The following is a 24,775-nucleotide window of genomic DNA, read 5'->3' on the forward strand; positions in this document are numbered from 1 at the left end:
CTTTCTATAAAATTACACTCAAATGACGGCTCTTAATCTAAAGCACCTTTTCTATCCAAGAAATGTAAGGCTTTTCTCCACGGAGTGGTTTAATTTAAAATGTATTCTGGCTATGGCTCCTGCTAACATGAAACACAACCAACTTCAAACAACACTGTAGGTCTGTGGAGCTCAGTGAAGAACAGACAACCAAAGGAATCTAAGGACCTGAAGATTGAGCCCTTTTCAGACCTGATTCAAGTTTTTGATTAAAAACAGTTCTGTGTATTCTGCTTAAGTGGGGGTTGCTCCGAGGACGAGATATGATTCATGGAGAGAAACATGTCTTTAAAACCTGAACTTAATATGGAAAGTGAAAAACAAATTGCCCTGAAAGTCTAGTTAGTGAGAAGACCATGAAACAGGACTTGGTGTTTCATCAGACCACCGTCGTCCGTCCGTGGGCCTGGACACTAATAACCAGACACTGTCCAGCAGGGAGCTGAGTGCCACATCCCTTGGGTCTCCACGTCAAACATCTACCCAAAGTGGAGAGCCGAACATAGCAACGGGAGGCTCGCTTGTAGAATCTCAACCTCCAGAAGCTGCACTGCAGAGGGGATGTGATCCGGGACAGGTTTAAACAGGCCAGAAGGGATGTGATCCGGGATTAAAGGTCCCATGACATGAAAATCTCCCTTTATGAGGTTTTTTAACATAAATTTGAGTTCCCCTAGGCTGCCTATCGTCCCCCAGTGGCTAAAACTTGCGTTTGGTGTAAAACGAGCACTAGCTGTTCTGCTCGCCTTTGAAAAAACGGAGGCTCAAGTGCGCTGATTTGGAATGTCTGTGTTTAGGACGTCATCAAGCATCTAAGCTCCTCCCCTTACTCTGCCTGGCCCGCCCAGAGACGTTGGCCCACCAATGAGACTCGACCGTGCGAGCGCCACATGTGTGTGTGTGTGAATACACACACTGTAACGCAAGTGTTTCTTGTCGGTTCTTTGACGTTTCTTGTATTTCGAGTTGGGTCTGTCTGCGTCCTGCAACTAAGACGGAGGCGTAACTTGTAGTAGGAGGCGTAACTTGTAGTCGGAGGAGGCGTAACTTGCACTAGGAGGCGTAACATGTAGTCGGAGGCGTAACTTGTAGTCGGAGGCGTGTCTAGTACTTTTCTAAATCGCGGAAGTGATCTGTATGTAGCAGTGGTACGCGGGTACATAAATGAACGCAACTCGGACCTAAAATATTAGGCCTTAAATTTACTTACCGTCATGAATATCGGAAGACCCGACTTCAATGAAGATCTCGTGTGAACCGTGATTTACAGCGCTTTTTGTTTACCGCGATTTAGAAAAGAACAAGTTACGCCTCCTAGTACAAGTTACGCCTCCTACTACAAGTTACGCCTCCCGCCTCCGTCTCAATAGTATCTGTCTGCGTCCTGCAAGACGGAGGCGTAACTTGTAGTAGGAGGCGTAACTTGTACTGCGTGCGCCTCGCCATTGCAATACATCCACTGTAAACAGAGCGCATCTGCCTGCCTCTATTTACACTGACAGAATCGGAAACAAACGAGAACACAATACCCCCTCATGGTCTGCACTCCTGGACGAGGCCGGCCCCTCTCCCTCCCGCCCTCCCACCCAACGCGTCTGACACACCTCTCCTCCTCGAGATCTGGGGCCGTATTCACAAAGGATCTTAGGGCTAAAAGTAGGTCCTAACTGGCGAATTTAGGAGTAACTCCTAAAAATAATGGGCGTGTCACTCTTAAATTTAGGACTCCTAACTTTTTTCACTAAGAGCAATTCACAAAGTATTTTAGGACTAAAAGTAGCACCTAAGTCTAGGAGAGCTTAAAAGTCCTCAAGAGGACTCCTAACTCAGTAAGACCTATTCACAAAGAATCTTAAAATGCCTGCGAGACGAAATGTTAGGGTATTCAACTTATTGTGGAGTTAATGCGCAATGCAATAACATCCCCGACTAACAGGAATAATCCGATTAGTCCCGAAATAAAATGTTATAAATATTATAAATTATAAAAATATATATATAACTTATAAAAAATAAAAATAATTGCGCCATCAAAAGACGAGGACGTGTTCGTCAATAGGAAGAAAGTGCATTCCATCAACACTCAGGTTGTTTTTGATGCAAATTTTAACATAGCCTACTGGATGTTGTTGCAAAGTGGCCTGGATCTTCAGTTTGATTCGCGCATTTTAATGGTGAGCGGTCTGAGGCAGCTTTTTGAGATGTAGGAGTTGGGTGTCACTTGCTGGGTGACAGTGACTATCCATGCAAGACGTGGCTCTAGACACACCCTACCTCAATCCACAACCGGGAGCACAGTTAAAGTGTAACATGTAAGTGATTACGCAGATTACGCTTAGTCCTATGCGTAAAACACATCGTATTGGCTCTTTGCGAGCACACAAACATACACGAAATGTTGTGGAGAGAGGAATTGGGCAGATGAAACGTCGGTTTCATGTCCTCCACGGCGAAATACGCCTCACCCCAGAGAGGGCAAGCACAGTAATCACTGTATGTGCCATTCTACACAACCTTTGCAAGCGGAGGAACATTCCACAGCCAGACGATGATGATGATGATGATGATGATGATGATGATGATGATGATGATGATGATGGCGATCAACATTACAAGGAATTTGGCCGTGTGGAACCGAGTGGACTGGCATTTAGGGATCACTTTGAAAACACATTTTAGGTAAACACCTTGGCACAAATCAGTCAACACTTGGGTAGTTCTCTGTAACATTTATTTTCTTTTAGATTTTACGTATTTTTATTGTTTGCTTTCTCTCTCTCTTGAACGTGCAGGCTACAACGTCATTATCGTGGTCTGCACAAAATTGTCATCATGCGTGTATTCTGCTAACTGCACTATAACTACTTCATTTCGGAATTCATTTCTAGCCTAGGCTATTTCCTTGTTTTTCGGTGATTCAGTGGGCTCGTCTGAACAACCAATCACCGAACTGACCGCTTCTAAACTCGTGCACGAGAATTGACGTAATCCATAGCAACGGCGCGTCACTCTTAGTTCACTCTTTGTGATTTATCCTTAGTAAGAGTAGGTCTCAGCGGCTTTGTGAATAACTTTTAAGAAAAAACTCCTACGTAAAATGTTTTAGCGCGAGTTAAGAGCACTCCTAGCGGTAAGATAAAATGCTTTGTGAATACGGCCCCTGTTCGACCGCGTCTACCAGTCACAAACGCAGCGTCTGTGATTGGTTAGTGTGGCAGGCGTCGTGCCCAGATACTTAGCCAGACAGGAAGTGGGCAGGACTCGAGCTAATGGGAATCTGAAGGAATTCAAGCTGTACGTGTTCAAAATTCATCCAATTATTGAAAATTTAGATTCTACAGACAATACTTTGTCAATGAAATTATAATGGTGGAAAGTTCACTCCTAAACTTTTAACTGGAAGAACGCCTGGCTAAACTATGCATCTTATAAGATATTGATAACTGCTTCCATCATCGATGACAGACCCTGAAGGTCAACTGGTTTTAGCCTGACTGTACTGGTACTGAAGAGCTCCACTAGCAGGAAGTTAACTATTGACTCATTACTTTGAGCTGGATTTTGTTTCTCATGTTCTTCACCGAGGCGTAGAATCCCTTCCACCAGCAGTTTATGACACACCCAAAAACACACAATAGACACCAAGTATTTATAAATCACTTTGCTTTATTTAAATCAGCGATAGGCAATTATGCTATGAAAAAAAACAAAAAGAAACATAAAAAGAACCAAAAATAAGATCCAACTACAATAATTGTACTTGGCACTGAATGACCTTGCTGTCAAGAGAGATATATATATATATATATATATATATATATATATATATATATATATATATGTGTATGTCTGTGTGCCAAGTGCCTTCAATATACACGGGCGATCAAAACAGATATTGCAAACACCAGGTTTTAAATGCTCTTTTTGATGCCACAAGTATTCATTACAAACGACCCCTCCTCAGTTACCAACCCCTCAATCAGTTACCAACCCCTCAATCAGCCTCCGCAGACCAGTCTTACCTAGGAACAGCCAAACACGGATGGGACAGAAAGCCAGAGGTGGGGGGGGGGAGCTGACTTACTTAGGATCTGAGGGGCTGGGTACCGATTTAATTATTTAGTATATGACACTTTCAACTTTACTCAGTAAGCACAAGATGTGATGCAATGCAAAGGAAACACATCCGATACGACCATCCGACAATACATTTAACCCCCCCGCCCCGCCTGCAAAGAAGGCCGAACCAATCTCCTCTCAGAAACAAAAGCACATCCGTGATGTCAAGAAGAAAAAGAAAAACGACAAAGATTAGAAAAAATTAAATACAGACACTGATTTAAACTTCACTCAAATTTTAAGTGTGGCAAATGATTGCCCTGAGTGGAATGACATCCCTAGACATGAGGAAACCAACCGCTGTGTTCAACCCCATAACTCCCGTATATGCACTGGTGGTTGGGTTTCCGTATTACAAGGTTTAGTCCTTAGCTAAGCTAAAAGAAACTCAACCGATACCATTATAAATGTTCAGCAAACCTTCAAATGCAACACTTAAAAAAACTAAACACTAAATTGGCATCCCTGGAGACCCAGAGCCTTGTGGCCTTCATGAGACTCAATCCAAAGACCACCTTCTGGGCTCAGGGGAGGAATCAACCCAAAGACCACCTCCTGGGCTTAGGGGAGGACTCAACCCAAAGACCACCTCCTGGGCTTAGGGGAGGACTCAACCCAAAGACCACCTCCTTGAAAGAAGGCGGGACTCAAACCAAAGACCACCTCCTGGACAGAAGGGGTGACTCACACCAAAGACAAAGACCACCTCTTGGGGACTCAAAGCAAATGAGGGAGGAAATATATTCAAGACAACACCAAAGGCTGTGTCCAGGAGTTGGCTGTGTAACTCCGCAAATACAAAAAGCGTGTCTGGCTTGTAGTAGCCCTTGGCCAACTAGTGGAGCGGAGGCCGAGGAGGAGCAGCCAGTGCCTCAAGGAGACCGAGAGCCGGCAGAGAGGACTTAAACAAGATTGCCGTCGACCCGAGGGCTGGCAGAGATGACTCCAACAAGATGGCTGTCGTCCCTTCACCTGGCCGTCTGTCTCCAACAAACCGTTCCATGGTGTGTTTCCTTCTCTTTCACCTCCAAAAACATCATGCAGCCGTTTTGAATTAAGGAAAATAAAACTTATTTGATATCCACCACAAACAAATTATTGAATAAATAACGGTTAGAGGAAGAAAAAACACGCAGACGATCATTCTTAGCCTTCTCACTGTAGAGAACATCTTTTTGTCTGAAAGGGATAAGAGTGTGGAGTGGAACTCTTTATGGTGAGTAAGATGATCATCATCCTCATCACAACATTCCCAACAGCCCTCCAAAGCTTGGTAGGGGGTGGGGTGGAGGAGAGTATTCCCAGAGGAGTGTAGGGATAACAGAACAACATCATGCAACACATCCCTTCCTCCCAGATGTCTGGAGACCACTTCAACACCCTACCCTCCTGCGGCGCTTGAGGCCACTGAACCAAAAGGATGTTCCTTACGTTGTTGTACGGGGGCGTTTTATCCGTATCCATTCAGGGGCCCGGGTATCCTGAACGCTTGGCCCAAACTCTCCTACCTTCCCTTATTTTTTGCCTTTCCAAATTGGTACGCGCGCGCGTGTGTGTGTGTGCGCGCAAATCCAGAACAAAAGAAAAACCAGATCCATGTGAGCGATGGGATGGGACTGGGATGAATATTAGTGACATAATCAAGGTGATGTGGAGTTGGCTGATGGTTTGCATGTATGGACAAACAGAGATGGGGGGGGGGGGGGGGGGGGGGGGGGGGAGGAAGGGGAAGGGGGATCTCTCTGGGACAGGGGGAGGGGGAGAGGGAGGGAGGAGACTTTATCTGACGGTCACTCCCAGCTTCTCCAGAACACGCATGCCCTTCTCCTGGTACTCCTCGCGTGTGAGCCAGAAGTTGTCCTTGTCCTTCATGATGTCGGCCAGCACTGCCCCGCCCAGGAACACCATGTGCTTACGGCGTGGCGGGTCCTCGATGCGGATCTTGAATTTCTGCTCACAGAGGAGACACACAAAGAACGCTTCAACACACAACACAGTCACTGAGTGTTTAAACTACTCTCTCGCTCTGTGTCTGTGTCTGTGTCTGTGTGTGTGTGTGTGTGTGTGTGTGTGTGTGTGTGTGTGTGTGTGTGTGTGTGTGTGTGTGTGTGTGTGTGTGTGTGTGTGTGTGTGTGTGTGTGTGTTTGTGTCCTCCTCACCGACAGCTTGTCCACGTCTCCCTTCAGCACACGTTCAAGGTACAGCTGCTTGAGCTCCCGCTCCAGACGGGACGGCAAGCCGGGGTACATGGTGGAGCCCCCAGACAGCACGATGTGCTTGTAGAACTCTGACCTGCACAGCGTCACAGACACACTATCAACACGCAGCATCTCTGGCCTCGCAGCGGCGCCACACATACACCTTACAGTGCTAGGGTCTGTGTGGCCTCTACAGTGTCCTTGAGTGTGAGAAAGGCGCTATATAAAATAAACGTATTATTACACACATTGTTACAATGCTAGGGTCTGTGTTTACCTGGTGTCGATGTCCGCAGCCTGGATGGTGTTGAAGAGCAGCTCGGCCACGCCCACCCCCTCCACGTTGATGAGGTGGGGCTGGAATAGGGCCTCGGGCGCCTCAAAGCGCTCCCCGCCCACCTTGATCAGCCGGCCGTCCGGGAGCTGTGGGCACAGACAGCCCCGCCCCCCCTGGGTTACAACACGGCCAAGAACCCCACCCCCCAGGGGGTGGGTTGGGACCCTGACCAGCGGACATGTGCTGCCTCGTACCTTTTAACACCAGATACGTTAATCATAGCGGTTTACAACCCATTCATGTGTGGTTTGTAGTACCCAACCACTGGTAACTAAATCATGAGTCATTCTGGGAACTTTCCAGAATGACTCATGATGAGTAATTCTTCCAAGAGAGTCTTGGTAGGGAGTGCTTTTTGGATCAATTCCCTGATGACCTGCAAGCATGATACATCCTGAGCAGGCTCACGTCTTAAGATGGGCTCCTTACTTAAATATTCTCACGTCCTAAGATGGGCTCCTTTCTTAAGCAGGCTCACGTCTTAAGATGGGCTCCTTTCGAAGGCTCATGTCTTATGATGGGCTTCTTTTTTAAGAAGGCTCACGTCTTAAAATGTTCTCCTTTCTTAAGCAGGCTTGCATCTTTAGATGTTCTCCTTAAGCAGCTTAAGCGTTTTAGCATCTAAAGCTGATACTGCCTTAAGCTGCCCAACATCTAAAGAGCATAGCCTCTAAAGCGGCCTAGCATAGCGAGCTGCCGTCCTCGGGGGCCGGCGAGCGTTCTTTGGATGAAGCAGAGTGCTGACAGTAGCTCTTTGACAGCAGTGTGGAACCCAGCACTGTGCCGGGGGGACATATAAATGGCTCCATTGATGGCGGCTGGTCTGGAGTCAGCCAGGGAAATAAAGGAAACCCCAGAACACGTGGGAGTCTGCCCCACACCCGACCACATGCAGGAATTGAGGCAATGAGGGATGGATGCACGTGTGTGCCAGATGCCACCGCGTGTGTCGTCGTGTGTGCCGGTGTGTTTCGGAGAGTACCCCTAGGCAGCCCTGATTCCTCGCCAGCGGTAGTGCAGCGGCCACCGGCCATGAGTCTATCCCTGACCTCCAAACTGGACCGGGAGCTTTCGACTCACCATACCTGCTGCTTAACCCCAGACTCCCTGAAATAATAGGAAGGATTCTGTATCTCTCTGGATGCAGGTTGACATGCAGTGTGAAAAAGGGGGTCACTAAGTTCTATGCACCCTGTATTACCCACGCTATGCTAAACTATGCCCATCGCAACAGCCCTTCACTGCCCCCTAGAGTAGCCAAGAAGCAGGAAAATAAACAAGCTCACTCTCGCTCCTCCTGGTGATACAACCACATACCTGCCAGACGGGTTCAAAGCATCTTCAACTGTACTTATCTCGTGGAACTCTGAACGTGTTTGTGTCTGTGCGTTACTGACCGTGTAGGACTCCACCAGCACGGTGGTCTCCAGGGCCAGCTTCTGCTCCTGCTCGATGTTATAGCCCACGTAGCACAGCTTCTCCTTCATCATCCTCACAGTCTCAAAGTCTGCCGAGTGGTTGAAGGCGTAACCCCTCAGCAGCAGCAGCTAGAGGAGAGAAGGAGAGAGGCATCACTCAGGGTGACCAGGGCTGCACTGACGACAACGTTCGTTACACCAGCAGTGCTTCATGATTGCCTTACCACCTAAACAGCTCTGCATCAGCTGGCACCTTCCTACCTCACTGACCAGCTACACTGCCATGTACCGACCAGCCCTCCGGCCTGCTGACGCAAAGCTCCTCGCACCACCAAACCTGGGGAAACTGCTCCATCACCTCCCCTCCCTCCGGGGCGCTCCCCCTAACCCCTCCAGACTCCACCCATCTCCTCCTGCACCGCCCACCATAACACACCACCCAACCAGTTTTAGTTTTATTCTAAATTATATAACCGTGCTTCTATTTTACAATGTTTTTATTATGTAATTGTACTCTTGCTTTAAAGTTACTCTGAGTATTTCAAAAGCGCTTTATAAAATAAATGTACTAAAATTATAACCGCCAAGGACTTTATAAGAAAATATAACTATATAATTAAGAGGCGGGAGACGGAACATTATATATTTAGCTGTGTGGTACAATCAACAGCCGTAAAACTCCACCTTTTCTGTGCTCAGTGACTATGTACGTTGATTGAAAGGGGATCATTTATTATTTTACAAAACCCCCAGGTTGTATAGATGCTGAGAGAAGGTGTAAATTGAATATGGCCGAAGGGACAACGCTGTCTGGACTTCTAAATTGCGTTGCCTGATGTTTCAGTCCATCGTGTGCTGGGATGTTACCTTGATGAGGTAGGCCTGATGTTTCAGTCCATTGTGTGTTGGGGTGTTACCTTGATGAGGTAGGCCTGTCACAATAACATTTTTTTCTGGGCGATTAATTGCCCCAGAAATTATTGCGATAAGCGATAATATTGCCGTTTTTCAACTAATATAATGATAAAGTACACCCTTCCGAAGATCAATAAACTTTTATTTTTAAAGAACACTGGGACTGGACGTCTGGAAGACATTTAAAATATCCAGAATAAATGAACAAAACAACCAAAAACAATCTATTATTAACAAAAAATGCTCTTGAATAAAAACGAAACACCACCAAAAACAATAGATAAAATTGAAACACTAAATAAAAAGGATGTAAACGCGATTGCGCATCAAAAAATAATAAACACGCGCAAGGGCTCCGCCTCCCACACAGACCATGCAACAAGGGACTGACACTTGACGAGGGGGTTTACTCGTTGTGCCCTGTAATTATGAGCCGGAGCCCGATTTCAACCCGACATTTGTTACTTAGGCCTACCCTGCTAAATATATATAATATATATAAATATATATAATGCATGTGACGATGAGTCCTTAGCCCAAGTGAAGGAGTTCAAGTACCTCGGGGTCTTGTTCGCGAGTGAGGGTACTATGGAGCGTGAGATTGGCCGGAGAATCGGAGCAGCGGGGGCGCTATTGCGTTCGCTTTACCGCACCGTTGTTACGAAAAGAGAGCTGAGCCGCAAGGCAAAGCTCTCGATCTACCGGTCGATCTTCGTTCCTATCCTCACCTATGGTCATGAGGGTTGGGTGATGACCGAAAGGATGAGATCGCGGGTACAAGCGGCCGAGATGAGTTTTCTCAGAAGGGTGGCTGGCGTCTCCCTATACGTCCACACCAGGAGCGACCAAAGCGTCGCTCACAAAGTTTTGCTGCGAATATTTCTGTTCGCTTTGGTCGCTCAAGTCGCTCATGACGTACAATTAAATTATGCAGACATATTTAAAGGAGCCGTATGCTTTTAGTGCAGACAGCCATATCAAAGAGTGAACTCCCATACACTTTGGCCATTTTGCCGAGACGGTTTTGCTTGTTGGATAAAGTGCTTCGACAACAAGTAGGACAGTGATTTGATAAGCGGAGGACGATGAGATGAGATGAGATGAGATGATGTATAATGCATGGAACGCCGGTCATTATCGGGAAAATAAGCCCCAACAGGCGACCGACGCGCAGCGGAGGTGTCTTGCTTCGCCCTGAATGACCGGCGACGTTCTATACATTATCCCGCTTTTTACAAGGCTACTTACTTTATTCGTTAGCAGCATTCGTAGTGTTGATCAGCAGAGAAATAGTCTGCCAAAGACGTTGACGTTGCTTAGCAACCGAAGTCGCTGGGGTTGACAAGTTACCGGACTACTACCCATGCAAGTGAACGGAGCGTTCCACGGCATTCAGAAGACCCGTGTAATAAAGGCCTATAATATTTCTGTTTATGGCATAGATTTATTTTCAGATTAGGCCAATAAAGCAATGATTTAAAAAAAAGAGTGCGAATGGAAATTATTGCGGCCGGCAAAAAATTATCGATCATTTTAATTTATCGCACAATTAATTGATTTATTGCATATCGCGACACGCCTAGGTAGGCCTGATGTTTCAATCCATTGTGTGTTGGGGCGTTACCTTGATGAGGTAGGCCTGATGTTTCAGTCCATTGTGTGTTGGGGTGTAACCTTGATGAGGTAGGCCTGATGTTTCAGTCAATTATGTGTTGTGGTATTATTACCTTGATGAGGTAGCGTGTGATGTCCCTTCCGGCGATGTCCAGCCGGCGGGTCAGATGTGGCAGCGAGAAGCCCTCGTACACAGGACAGATGTGGGTGACACCGTCACCAGAGTCCACCACCACGCCGGTCAGCAGGCCTGCAGGAGGACGAGAGGGTTACTCCCAACGCAGTCTGCCCACAACCTTCAATAGACACTATCACAGAGGAGTCATCGTAGGACAAAAACACTCGGCCTGCAGCTTTTATGGACCAGGGACCTGAGACTAGTGCACATCTACCATGTGCCCTGGTACAGAGGGTAGCAGACTAAACTAGTGACTACCATGCGCCCTGCTACAGACGGTAGCAGAATAAACTAGTGACTACCATGTGCCCTGGTACAAAGGGTTGGACTAAACTAGTGACTACAATTTGCCCTGGTACAGAGAGTCAGACTAAACTAGTGACTACCATGGGTCCTGGTAAAGAGGGTACAATATCCCTCATGATAATATGTTTGACCGAGGAAGATGCCCCTGGGAAGGGTCAGATATCATATAGGAGGCTGCGTTGTGTGTGCCCTGTGGTGGGAGAGCTTTATGCTTCTCAGCTACGAGGGAGCAGACAGAGAGAAGCCCATCCAAGACATTTTAGATGGACCATATTCTACTGCACACAAAAGCTCATTGAAGGACAGCCTTCTTTCTGATAAGTCTGGTTCTCAGGACCGGTCATGGGACAATATTTCAGACTGGTTGATGCCGATATTAAACACCGTTTTTTTATGTTTAAGAACATTTTGTGTGAAACAGTGTCTGATGTGTCCTCTTTAAAACCAGTCCGTCACTAACCAAATATATGAGATGTCTCAACAATAAGTGTGTGTGTTGTTGTGTACCATAATGCCAAATGCCTTATGATTATATCCATTGTACACAAGACTGAAATAAGGTAGCCTACCTAAGCTATGTAGGCCTATACTTTATGATAATATCAACAGTTCAACTGTCTGAAAAAAGGAAGCCTACCAATGCTATGTAAGCCTATTCTTTATGATAATATCCACTGTTCAACCGATGGAAATAAGGAAGCCTACCTAAGCTATGTAGGCCTATTCTTTACCAACCCTCAAACACTAGCTGTTTGCAACAGGTCATCAGACTGCACCTTGGAGGCCTGAAGGTAAGGAGATGTGATTCCTGGTTTTAACGTGGTCCATGATGCTGGGCCTCGACCACTTGTAGTCCCCCTCCACTCTCATATTTAGTAGGTCTAGTACAGTCCCTCACTGGGTATGACACGCCCTTCATTTCGCACGTCAGTTACATAACAATATTGATATAGTTATAATACATACTAGGAACAAATAACAGTGTCGTTAGTCTACTGGCCTCAGATCTGCTATCCTAATAGGTTTTTGTGGCTCCCTACCCCACACCCAGCAGGGAAGAGTGAACCACTGTTAACAGAATGAACCATGGTCTATCTACACATAAATCAAACAAACAGTGCCCACTGGATCAATGTTATCAAGTGTAAATCAGCCGTCTCTAATGTCGTACAAATATAGTTAGGCCTAGAACCATTCCTATTTCTGTTGAGTAAGTGGCTGGAGGACACAATCTGCTGAATATACTTTGTAGCCGGATGCAAAGACCAGTGGCTAGGAATTCAGCTACGTCTGAGCCCCTGAATGGCCTTACACATCCTTGTGCTGACCAGGCAGCCTGTGTTTCCAAAGGCCTCTCTGCAGGCCCGTTTGCGTCATGCTGAGACCGTTTCCTTTCAAAAGCGTTCTGGATAAATAGTGCAAGTACTGACTAGGCACAAGACGCCCAAGTTTCCGCCGCGATGGCACTTGATACCCCCCTCGAGCGGTCAGCGACGTGTTCAGCGTTCATCTACAGACTTAGATTAGAGAGGCTTCAAACCATGCATGGTCAGGGCTTCGTGTGTCATTCACAGTTCAAATGATGAGCACAGAATCGCCCAATGGCTGTGGACTGTGTTGCCATTAACAGTCACACGCCTTTTGGTAAAAACTCTTCCATTCGACTCTTGGATTATACCGCCCGAGCAAACCACAACCACTCGCAGGCTACGAGTAAGAGACTGGAGTAGAAGGCAGTCATGCTAGATCCCCTTGACAAACACTAGTCAGCACAACGACACCATTGCCTCAGGATGCAGACGTGGACCAACCTTGGGCGTAGAGCGTAAGAACAGCCTGGATGGCGATGTACACCCCGGCAAACTGGTACGTCTCAAACATCACCTGAGAGAGGAACATGGAGATCAGTCAATGTGGATAATTTCACTGAGTCGGTGGGGAGAGGTCAACACGGAAGTACGGGTGGATGGGGTACTGGAAATAACCGGGGGCTAATTGAGTGAGGAAGACCTGTTAAGGCAAAGATGAGATGTGTTTGGTTACTTTGCTTGCCCTTCATGCCGTACCTCGATGATCTTCTCACGGTTCTTGGTGGGGTTCATGGGCGGCTCAGTAAGTAGAATCTTGCAGTTGCGCGAGTCAATGTTGAGCTTCTCGGGCCCGAAGGTGTAGTCCCAAAGGTGCTTCATGTCATCCCAGTTCCTGACGATGCCGTTCTCCATGGGATAGTTGACCTCCAGCATGGAGCGCAGCTCGCTGGCCTCGTCGCCCACCATCAGGTCCTGGGGGGGAGAAGCAGGACGTTTCAAAAAGGGGACATGGGGACACCTGCATCACCGGTCCCTCACCACCTTGCCTCTTCAACACATGCTGAAGAAAAAAAATTCATGTCCCCAACACATGGATCATGGGGCCGGGAGATATGTCCATATCCATCAAACCAAACTTCAAATTAACTGTCTAAATATACAGTATATAAGCAAATTTCAATAAGATGTGAAACAAGTCTGATATTATTACGTAATGACAATCCGACGAACTGTGTAGACTGTCTAGATTTTAATACCAGTCATACTGGTAATTTAAGAAACCATTATCTCCCACCCAGTGCCCGTCCTTAATGTGAAAAAAGAAAATACAATGCATGGTTGAAATCTTTCCATTTGCTTTGGCAATAAGCATTGAGATTATTGATGGTCTGTTGGGACCACAGGGACAACTATCATTCTGCACGAATAACTGCCAGATCGCATGGGTTCCCCTCATAGCATGCCAAAGTTTTTTTGGCAGATGCTTGATTAGTCATCCAAAGTCTCTCATTCACACATCTACTTGTGTGTAGTAGTTACTGGTTGGTGATCGGTGAGTAATGCCGCGTTTCCACTGCAGGGTGTGGAACGGATCGGATCGCAAAGGTGCGGTAGGGAGGGGGCGGTATAGCCCAGCTCAGTTCCGAGGTCGCGTTTCCACTGCCGACAGTACCCTTTGTGGTAGGCCGGATGTCGATCGCCGCGGCAGCTACGTAAACATCGTAAACAACGTCTTTCTCCCCAAGAATGCAGACGAACGTCTCCACCTCCTTGTTCGCCCAAGCAAGCGTTTTACGCGACATGTTAATTGTAAAGAATAATACCTTGCGGCTACTGTTTGTTTGTTTTTATCCCCGCGTCACCCGGAAGTGATGATTCTGTCGACCAATCAACGGAGGGGGTGTGTAGCTAGAATTTCCCGGGACCCTTTCAGGCGTCTCGTCTCGTTTTCAGTACCCCAACGGAGGAGTCCTGAAAACGAGGCCAAAACGAGTACGGCTAAGTCCGGGTCACGCCCAGGCGGTGGAAACGCGACCCGATCCTCACCTTTGCGATCTGATCCGTTCCGCACCCTGCAGTGGAAACGCGCCATAAGTGAGAGTTCAGCATCATTAGAGAGACAGAGAAAAAAAAAAAAGGGAAGCAGTCTGGCCACCGAAACAGTTGGTATGTGGATAGTGGATAACAACAATGCTGATGACGAATTAAGTAATAGCCCTTTGTCATCAAATAGTTTAAAGTTGATCCTCAATTTAAAGTCATGCATTCGGTGTATTGCCTGTAATTTCCTTCTAAAACTAGACAGTAAGGAATTTTGTTTAAGTCCATGGTTATGCACAAGGGTCATCAGGTATCTACCCTTGATTTGAGTAGTTGTCAGACTTAAACTGCAATCTAGGCCATCTGTATATTAAACAAAATCCCAAGTTAGCCAACACAACAAACATCAGCAGCAAAATGTAGAGCGGGCACACCCATTCTCAGAGGTTATTAACATGAGTGTTCTGCTTTCTGGGCAGGGGCAATCCGCGGCCACAATTTCGATGCAAGCACATCCGGGCATGCACTTACGATTATCCTGTTGTGCTATCTCAGAAGAGAAGAGGGCAGGAGGATGATGACAATGGTCAGGGTGTAAAGATGGAGAAACGGGAGTAGAAACTAACAGATCACATTCTGTGCCACCAAATGACAAACTAATTTCACGATGATCCAACAACCTGGGATTTCCATGTTGCTGTCCCTGAGGTTTTCCTTTCAGAGCTTGACCCCTCTTCTAGGGCTGTACGGTATAGACTAAAATGTATATTTTAGTCTATACCGTAGTATACTATGATATACTATGTATATCATAGTATGATTTGAGGCATAGACGGTAATGGTATTATATCACGGTATGTTAATTGTATCTTTTAATTTTGATATAAATGCTTCTGAAGGGGTAAAATAATGATTAGGCAGCAAAACTGCTAAAGTTACTTCCATATCTGAAAAACACTAATGTTTAATTGTATGGATTTCTTTCTCCACTTGCTCGCAGACCTTGCCGTATAGTTTTGCCCTCTCAATTTGGCTGGAGTGTATGCAAGAACGTAAAGCGTAGCTGTCTGTGAAAGAGATGCCGAGACAGCTTCGCCGCTGCCAAATCTGTCCCTGGGAAAAGTAACGTTGCGCCGAATTGAAAAAGGAACTATGTTTCTAAAACATAACATAAAAGTAGTTATGTTATTGTATTAACGTGTTACTTACTTTGTAACGCGTTACACACAACACTGTCTACCCGTCCTCACGATAAAATCAAAATCCACACCGTTGCGCAAATTCACACCGTTCACACCGCCTGACAAAACTAAAGCAGGGGAAACCATCTACGCGCCGGGAAGGTGAAGCTTGTGCTAGAAGCATTATAGTTACTGTTTAACAGCTTGATAATGGCAGAGGTCTGTGATTTGACTGCTGCACCCAACTTCCAATGTACCAACAAAGTAAACAAGAGACACACATAATATTGTCTGCTATGACAGAGCGTTTCATGAGCCTTATTTTTGCCACCTGAAGCTGAATTTTTGACCTCATAGTTATTAGAAATCTACCCTTGATGAACTTTGGCATCTAAGAGGTGGCAAAAACCACAAGTTACATGTACGATGGCCCACAGCCGTAATTTCAAACCGGTCAGACGTGAGAGGGCGAATGAGGTATTGATGAATAAATGCATGGTCAGAGGAGAATGATTTGAGAGTTGCTATAATTTAGCAACGAGTGCTGTAGCTAGTCAATGAACACCAGTGCATACAATAACAACACTTTTATTTATTTTTACTGTCAGTGAATAGCACCGAGTGAAAGTCAACGTTTTCTTTATATCTAGTGTCAGCAATTATGTCGTTCACATAAGTACCAGTAAACTTAGTCAGAAGATCTAGAAATAGAAGGCATAATGCTAGCTATGGGCTAACTTGCCAGTCCCACCTGTGAAATCCCCCCCAGATAATCCATAATAAATCTTTCCCCCGACGTTGTAAACAGATTTCCGATTCCGTTTTGATGGTAGCCTACTAGCTCCAGTAACAACATCTTTGCCTAGTGTTTATTTCTAAGATTTATTTTACCCAGTTTTCGAAATACCCATCAATATTCGGGTGGTCCCAATCTCCCGATTGTTGCGCAATACGATATACATTTTGCAGTAGGCCTATAACATTACAATATGTCATGGATGCAACCCAAGACTATCAGTCTTTAGCCTACATGACAACACAAACACGCACACACTTAACAATTTTGATAATCCAATATGCTATAGTATTATAAAGCAACACTGACATAGCAGGATGCATTGGCTAAAGTTGTTTGGATGCACGTTGATTTATAACAAGGAGAGTCAAAGGTGTGCATTACAATGCAAACACTACAATAATTGGCACCAATCTGGCGCACTTAGAGCAATGAACTGAATAAATGCATGGTATAGCCTATCGGACACGCAATCAGTGCACTTGCAAATTAGTGCCTGCAAGTATGACCGATCGTGGTGTGACATTATTTAACAATCTACTGCAAATACGATCAGACAGATGTACATTGAACACATACACAAAGCACATTTGTCCAACCCGGCAGATGCCGACAGACAGCCCACAACAAGCCAAACATCACCACGCCGGGTGTGCTCTCTCTCTCTCTCTCTCTCTCTCTCTCTCTCTCTCTCTCTCTCTCTCGCACGACCGTACATAATCACTCCAACTCCAAGGCTGCTTCACTAAGACCACGACTAACCACAAGGCCTTCATAACCATGCAGTATGGCGAAGCCTGAAAGGACACACGCACAGTCGCACACTCATCTTATGCAAAACAATCTGTTTTATCATCAACATTCAGTCACTGTAAAGTTTTAAAGAATAGCCTCTTACCATAAGTTAAAATGGACTCAAAGTGTTTGAGTGATACAATCGGTTTTAGCTTTCGCTTGCTATCCGTTTTTAGTATGACTCAACATTACTTCTTTCTTCTGTTTGGCGCACATGGGTAATTTTCATACGTGCACAGGACTGGCTGGCTCCGCTTGGTAAATAATATAACATATCTATCCATCAATCTATCTGTCTAACTATCTATCAACGCATATGTCTAGTTTTAATGTGGTGTATTTTGTGTATGTCCGTGCAGTGATGTTGCTAGGTACGCGTCCTGCGTCCCTGACGCATTCAAATCTGAAAGGACGCACTAAACTCACTATCCATGCGTCCCGGGGACGCATCTCATTTTCCCCATGAAAAACGATACATTGTGAACATTAAACAACTCGTGTTTAATCACAGTAACTGGCCAAAGAAACCTTCTTGTGAGCAGATCGGACAAGCGCTGTTTCAACCCTCTGCGCATCTACTCGGCGCAGACGGGATCCCCTGTACAAAGTATCGCGACATGCTACTTTAGCCGCTACCAATACAACTAGCTCGTCACCGCTGATTTCATTTCAACAATTAAAGGTTGCATAGGTGATTTGCTTTTTTGGCCATTTTTGCAAAATTACTTGAAATCCTTATCATAACCCGCTTACAGCCACTGAGTTAGAAGTACTGACATGAAAATTAAACTTGTCAATCATCTGTGGAACGGGCAGGGCTCGAAAAACTCCAGCCAATCATATCCATTGCCACCGAGTTTCATTGGACAGTAAGTACGTCAATCAAACGGTCGTACTGCACTCCCCCTCCCCCGCGCCCCGCGCGCGACCCCTTCGTGCAGTACTCGTGACCCAGAGCTCGTGACCCAGAGCAAGCTCCTGTTTGTTGTTATCCTGCGGTAGCTACTGGAACTAGTTAATCCACATTTGGACCTAGCAGTAGAAGACAATTTCCATGGCAGACAAGACGCCACCATCCCCACCACCACCACCACCAGCAAAGAGAAGGAAAACTCTTTTTCAGAGAGTAATTTATAATAAAAACGCTGAAAGAGAAAAACTGAAATCAAGAATAATCCTAGGCGCTGCTTTCGAACGTTGGCGGCAACTGAAGGACGAGAAGGGTCTAAAAACCGATGCTTGTGTGGCGGTTGACCTAGTTTCAAAGTTTATACCGTTTATACTCGGTAATACCGGTGTGGAGACGAGTGTATTACTCGGTGTGAAAATGTCCACACCGCGGCAACCCGAGTGAAAACCAGGACTTCCAATACAATTATATGAAACAAACATACATTTTCTAAAAATAGTAATGATTTATGTGACCGTTTAATGTTTATAACATCTGGTGCAACCATAGCAGCGAGAACGTATTCTCAGCAGGGGGTGCTGGGAAAAAAAAAACTCAGCCTGCACTAGACTCGCAACTCGTTACATTGATAAAAAAAGATGTATAGCAGCGCAGCTCAATTACACCAGTGCATGCGCGCACAGTTGAAAATCGATCGTTCACATCCAGCTGCTCACAGAACAAGTTTAGCGCACCACCGCTACCCTCACACTTTTTCATATAACCTTTTTTCAGCACTAGGTCATATGAGCATTAAATAAATGCTGCGTCTCAAAATGCCTTGGACAGCAGCGAGGATGACTCGCTTTGCCACGGGCCGAAACAGTTCGGAGCGACCACAGCCAGAGCGAACACAGCGGGGCAGAGGAGTGTCAGGAATAGTCTTTGGTGTACACATCAGTACGGCCTATTTGCACTACTGTTTAGTGGCAATGCAGTGTTTTATTCGATGCCTTTTTATTTTCGTATATTATTTCAATGAATACAATTTATTTATTCATAAAAACCGGATCTGGTCTTCAAATCTTTTTTCCAAATATAGGTCGTCTTACAATGGGGTTTGTGTTTATATTCGGACCAATACGGTACAGCGGGCGCTCACATGACGTTAAGCATTTCCTGGTGCATAATGTGACGCTTCAGAAACTAAAATCCCGTTTCTCCCCGTTGAACCGACAACACATAACCGGCGTTTTCAGAAATCTCCACTCTGGCCGGAGTTTTTAGAAATGATCGTTTTCTGTGATAAGACAGGGCCTCGGACAGGGGGTGTTGCAGCACCCCCAGCACCCCTACTTCCCGCGGTACTGGGTGCAACTTACAGCTGAATGTAGTGCCATGTTGTTAAACGAAAACCTACGCTAGCCTGGCTCGCTCTCGCGCATCTCTGTTCGCGCTCGTGCATGATTGCGCGTCCAGGTACTTGGAATGGGTGGAGTCAGAGTCAGCGTTGAAGGAGAGGGGGTAGGACCATTTGAGTTGTGCATTTTCAAAATCTGCTGGCGTTTCGCAAATCACCTACCCAACCTTTAAAAATACGAACTTCATAGGAAATAAACCCACGTTTCCACTGCTCGATGCTGTGCTCATTCGTGTCGAATGAGCAAATCAAACAGGATTTTTTTTACAATCCTTCTGATTGAATATATGTACATTTATGACAAAATCGTGAGGACTAGGCTTGTGACACACACACACACACACACAAATGTGGCGCTCGCGCGGTAATAGCTCATTGGCGCCACCTAGTGATCATTATGTGCAAATGCACAGCCTCTCATTAAAATGACTTAGGGGTCATTTGACCCCCTCTTGCGGCGCTAGGAGTAAGTAAAAATGGCCCGGCGTTTCTAGTGTTAAACATGAACGGTTGAGTACTCCAGCTCTAACCATATCATACCACCATCAAGGAGTTTAACACTATTAATTGAATTTAAGAAATAGAATAATAATAAAAAAAAAACACATTTTTTAAACTGGGGAGTCGGGACCCATTGAATTTCTCAGGGACCCACCCAACTAGCCACCTGTGGGTCCCGGGGACTCACTACATTGAAAACCTATCAACATCACTGCCAGTCTCCCTTGTGCTGTGTGAGCCAAATCACCTAAATGAATCCCGACGATTAGTGTCGTTTGGCATTAATAAAGACCTGACTAGGCCATCCATCTATCTATCTATCGATCTAGGCCAGGGGTCGGCAACCCTAGGCATGCGTGCCACCACTGGCACGGGGCAGCATAATCATTGGCACACTTGAAAAAAAAAAAAAAAAATCTTTATTTTAATTTTATTATTAAATGTCACCGCAAAATGCGGAGGCATAAGCATTGCTACCGATTTTTTTTTGCACTTTATTCTGTTTTGGGCATTTCCTCCCAGTGCAAATATATTTAAATTAGTTACAGAAAGCAGTTTTCTGAAACGGGATCAATTAATAGTTTTTAAACCTATGTTGTGAGTAATAGAGAAGAAAATATTTAAAATATTGTTGGAAGTGGCCTGTATGCACCTTCACATGGTTTTGCAAGGCTGTACATGTCTTAATGATATTGATGGTTCCAACATTCTCATTTATTCTCGTTTTTTACAATCCTCACAGTGCAAATATGTTTTTGAATGAGTTTCTGAAAATGGTGTTTTAAGATGGGACATATGTAATTATAATTTGTACGCCCATGTTGCAAATATAACAACCAAAAAAACATTTGAAATGTGGATGCATGAATGTGGACTATGTGGAAATAATACGATTCCAGGTCTTCTGGAAATGTTTTTGGTCACTGTGTCATAATTCAGCTTAATTTTTTAATATATTGTTGCTTAAGGCACACTCATTAATGAGAAAATGTAAAACTGGCACTGCATGTTGAAAAGGTTGCTGACCCGTGATCTAGGCTATTAATTAACAATTATTCGCCGAAGGCAAAGTGAATAGTGGGGAATAGCCCCCGAGACCGAAGGTCGAGGACACTCCAAAAATAAACAAGATAACTCTTTTTGCCGGGATTTATTTGTTTTTATTAGCGGTTTATTTGTTTTTATTAGCGAACATTTTTTGATTAAAACAATATCCCGAGTTTGAAATTTCAATCATGGGACATTGCCCAATATCCCATACCAATCAAATTGCGCTATCTTAGGTGGTTCACGTGTTGCACATACTAACTATCTATGTACTTATCTATGCATCTGCTGAACCATCTCTTACTAGTCTCTACTCTCAAGGGTCTCAATGCGGTCTGTGTCTCCCCAACGTGACGCCATGCAATGCATTCTGGGGCAAATGAGAATCAATCGCAAACGGCTAAAATAGTCCCTACTTTTTCGTTTAACATCCCGTTTTGTGATACCTAACAACCTTAAATACAATGGATAACAGTTTAAATCTTTATTACCAGCAAGAAAATTGCACAAATTTGTTTGAAAATTAACCCTGCAACACAGCCTTTAAGAGCCTGGACCAGACTCAAGGTTTAAGAGCCAGGAACAGAATCAGGGTTTAAGAGCCAGGACCAGAATCTGGGTTTAAGAGCCAGGACCAGACTCAAGGTATAAGAGCCAGGACCAGACTCAATGTTTAAGAGCCTGGACCAGATTGAAGGCCTTTCTCCATCCGTCCATAGAACAGACAGATGGAAGAACCAACATGTGTTTGCATCATGTCTCAAAGGACAGGAATGTTGTGCAGCAGCTTGTGGGCCTTCAGTATGCTGTGAAGACATGCTCTGTGTGCGGAGAACCTCTGACCGGCCATACCTTAATCTCGATGTTCCCCACTTTGGCTGTAGAGCGAATGATTGGCCTGCCAACCAGTGCTGGGAAGATGTGCTCTGGAAAGTTAGACCCGGCATAGCCACACTTGACAAACTGAAGAAAAAAAAAAGGATGAAAAGATCATTAGCCTAAAGACTAAACTACAGACATTGAATACATTTGTTGTTTATAAAAAAATCGATATGTGTAAATAAGGCGTGGGACTGAACACAGGTTAGTAATAGTAATACATTATTTACCACCTAGTTATATGTAAAGTTGTAATCGATCATATATATATACGTTTGTCATTGGCTATGTACCCTTGCTTTTCCAAAGGGAAGCTTAACCAATAAATAAATGAAAGAAAAAACCAAGAGGACATCAATATCATGCTGTGTTTTACTGGGTCACAGTTTTACCAGGGTTGTCACTTATCTGCAATGATCAGAATGGACCACATTCACTGCAACCAACAATCCTGATGGCATTTTAGACTATAACTTGTACAAAAATGTAGATAATTGTTGTTAAGAAAAATAGCTTGACAACTCGTTAAAGGCACGAATTAGGTATTAAGGAAACTATGCCCCAAAGTTTGGAGAAGCACACAGTGAGAAAGATTTGTGCAGAGATATTGGTTGGAAGAATCCCCATACATGGAATCTCTTTAATTGTGTCAAGAAGGCTCGCTGGTTATTTCTCTTTGGATAAATCAATTTATTTTATAATTATGAAGAAAATATTTAATTTACATTAAAAAAAAATCAGGTACGTAAAATATGCGTATATTAGCTGGGCGGGGCATCTTTATGACCATTTGCTTGCCCATAAATTTAACAATATTTGGTAGGAATTAACATTAAATTTGATATTTGTTTTAACTAAACATTGTACGGGTTATTCTAACATTCTGGAATGATTGGAAGATGGATAAAAGACGAGTGAGCCTTTAACAGAAGCTTACACTCATACTGCAACAACACATTTATGACAGACTGGAGCTGAAATAAAAAAATATAGGAGAGAATGGAGCTGAAATCATCCCATCTACTGACAGACTGGAGCTGAATTCAAGCCATCCAATGAACCTCAGGAGGAACATCAGGTCAGCCGAAACAAGTCCGCTGCGAGCTAAACCAGTAACACGAAGGATGACAGCCTTTATCAGCACCGATTCATCGGCGGGGGCTCGGATTTAACAACTACACCGACCCCTGGCCAACCAGCTCGAAAGAAATATCAACATAAGTGTGTAGAAATACGACAGACCGACGTATGTTCCCTAATCAAACTGACAATCACATTCCTTTCAATAGCCACCCAAAAAAGCTAACACGTTAGCGGCAAGCTAACAGTGCCGCCGCTTCAGTGACTTCCTGTTTCTCTTATCCCGTCTTTAGTGAACCCCAGCGCCGCTAGAGACCCCGGACCCCCCGCACGGTGCTACCCGGCCCGTCTGCTCACACACTCACCCCGGTTCCATTGTCACAAACCACCACTTTCCGTCCTTGACTATCCATTTTTTCAGCCCTGAAACCAGTCGGTTTCCTCTGCCTGGTCCACTTTTTTGGTCAAGTCGGAAGTCACCACCCTGCGTTAGGGGCGGGCCGACCCTACCGGAAGTAGCCACCCTGCGCTAGGGGCGGGATGTCTCTACCGGAAACAAAAAATATACTGCAGACAAGAGCAAAAGCTGGACTCAATCCATCTCCATTATAATCTTTATATATAAGGCTTGTAGTGGGAACATTTTATTTTCACATTCTGTTTCTCTAGCTGCCATTTGTATGGTATGTGCCTGTTTTCTTGACCCCTTGGAATGGTTGAGAAGCCAGGGCTCCAACTGATTAGGCATCGGATTATTGTATTATTGTTTAACGTTGGTTTGCATGTTTGTTGTATGCTTTTTGTATATTAAGTACTTTTATTTAGAGGTGGGGGGGCACAAACGTAATAATGAGCTAAACCTGTTTTTAAACAGCTTTGACTCAACCCCCGCCCCTGTGAGATCAGCAGGTCAGTCTTGGCCCCCCTCCTCCATCACCTTTATCACCAACCCAGACACTGCCCTCCCCTCTCCCCCGCCCTCTCCCCCCGACTCCATTGACCTACTGCAGTTTGCGTACCAGGCGCAACTCAGCATGGAAAATGCCATCATCTACCTGCTGCACAGGGCTTACTCACACCTGAAGAGGCTGGGGGAACACAGTGAGAGTCAATGTCTTTGACTTCGCCAGTGCGTTCAACATACAGCCTGTCCTGCTTGTGAAGAAGCTCTCAGCGTTATGGTTAGACCACGACATGGTGGCCTGGATTGGGGACTACCTCTCCAGCAGGCCACAGTACGTGCGGCTGCAGAACGGCCTTTCTGATGTGGTGATGAGCAACACTGGGGCACCCCAAGGAACCGTACTTTCACCTTTTCTCTATACCATCTACACCTCTGACTTCACCTTCAACTCTGGAACGTGCCACCTACAGAAGTTTTCAGATGACTCCTTCATCATGGGCTGCATCAGTGATGACAGGGAGGACGAGTACAGAGGTGTGGTGGAGGGTGTCGTAAGATGGAGTCCGTGGAGAACCACCTCCAGCTCAACATTGGCAAGACCAAGGAGCTGATGATGGACTCCCGACAGAGCAGGAAGCCCCCAACCCCCATTGCCATCCAGGGGGTTGAAGTAAAGACGGTGGACTCGTACAAGTTCCTTGGAGTAGGCATAAACAATAAACTGGACTGGACAGACAACACAGAGGTCCTCTATCAGAAGAGTCAGAGCAGACTCTTCTTCCTCAGGAGGCGCAGGTCCTTTGACCTGT

The 24,775-nt window shown here is 45.2% G+C and overlaps 1 protein-coding gene across 2 annotated transcripts; it reads right to left on the bottom strand.

Moving 5' to 3' along the window:
* Positions 1-5,878: 5,878 nt before the first annotated feature.
* Positions 5,879-23,556, bottom strand: LOC130377725 (actin-related protein 2-A). 2 transcript variants are annotated; one of them, XM_056584867.1, is made up of 9 exons: positions 23,428-23,556; positions 21,956-22,066; positions 13,191-13,406; positions 12,936-13,008; positions 10,754-10,890; positions 8,091-8,240; positions 6,634-6,779; positions 6,318-6,450; positions 5,879-6,108 (listed from the first exon to the last, which is right to left on the bottom strand). In XM_056584867.1, exons 1-9 carry the CDS (start codon positions 23,473-23,475, stop codon positions 5,938-5,940), a joined length of 1,185 nt encoding a protein of 394 aa, XP_056440842.1. In that variant the 5' UTR covers positions 23,476-23,556; the 3' UTR covers positions 5,879-5,937. The 2 variants fall into 2 exon arrangements, with proteins under 2 accessions (XP_056440842.1, XP_056440843.1); XM_056584868.1 differs by lacking the exons at positions 21,956-22,066; positions 23,428-23,556 and adding an exon at positions 15,684-16,421.
* Between the last annotated feature and the right edge of the window lie 1,219 nt (positions 23,557-24,775).

This window comes from Gadus chalcogrammus, chromosome 3 (assembly GCF_026213295.1).
Source record: "Gadus chalcogrammus isolate NIFS_2021 chromosome 3, NIFS_Gcha_1.0, whole genome shotgun sequence".
NCBI classification, from domain to species: Eukaryota; Metazoa; Chordata; class Actinopteri; order Gadiformes; family Gadidae; genus Gadus; species Gadus chalcogrammus.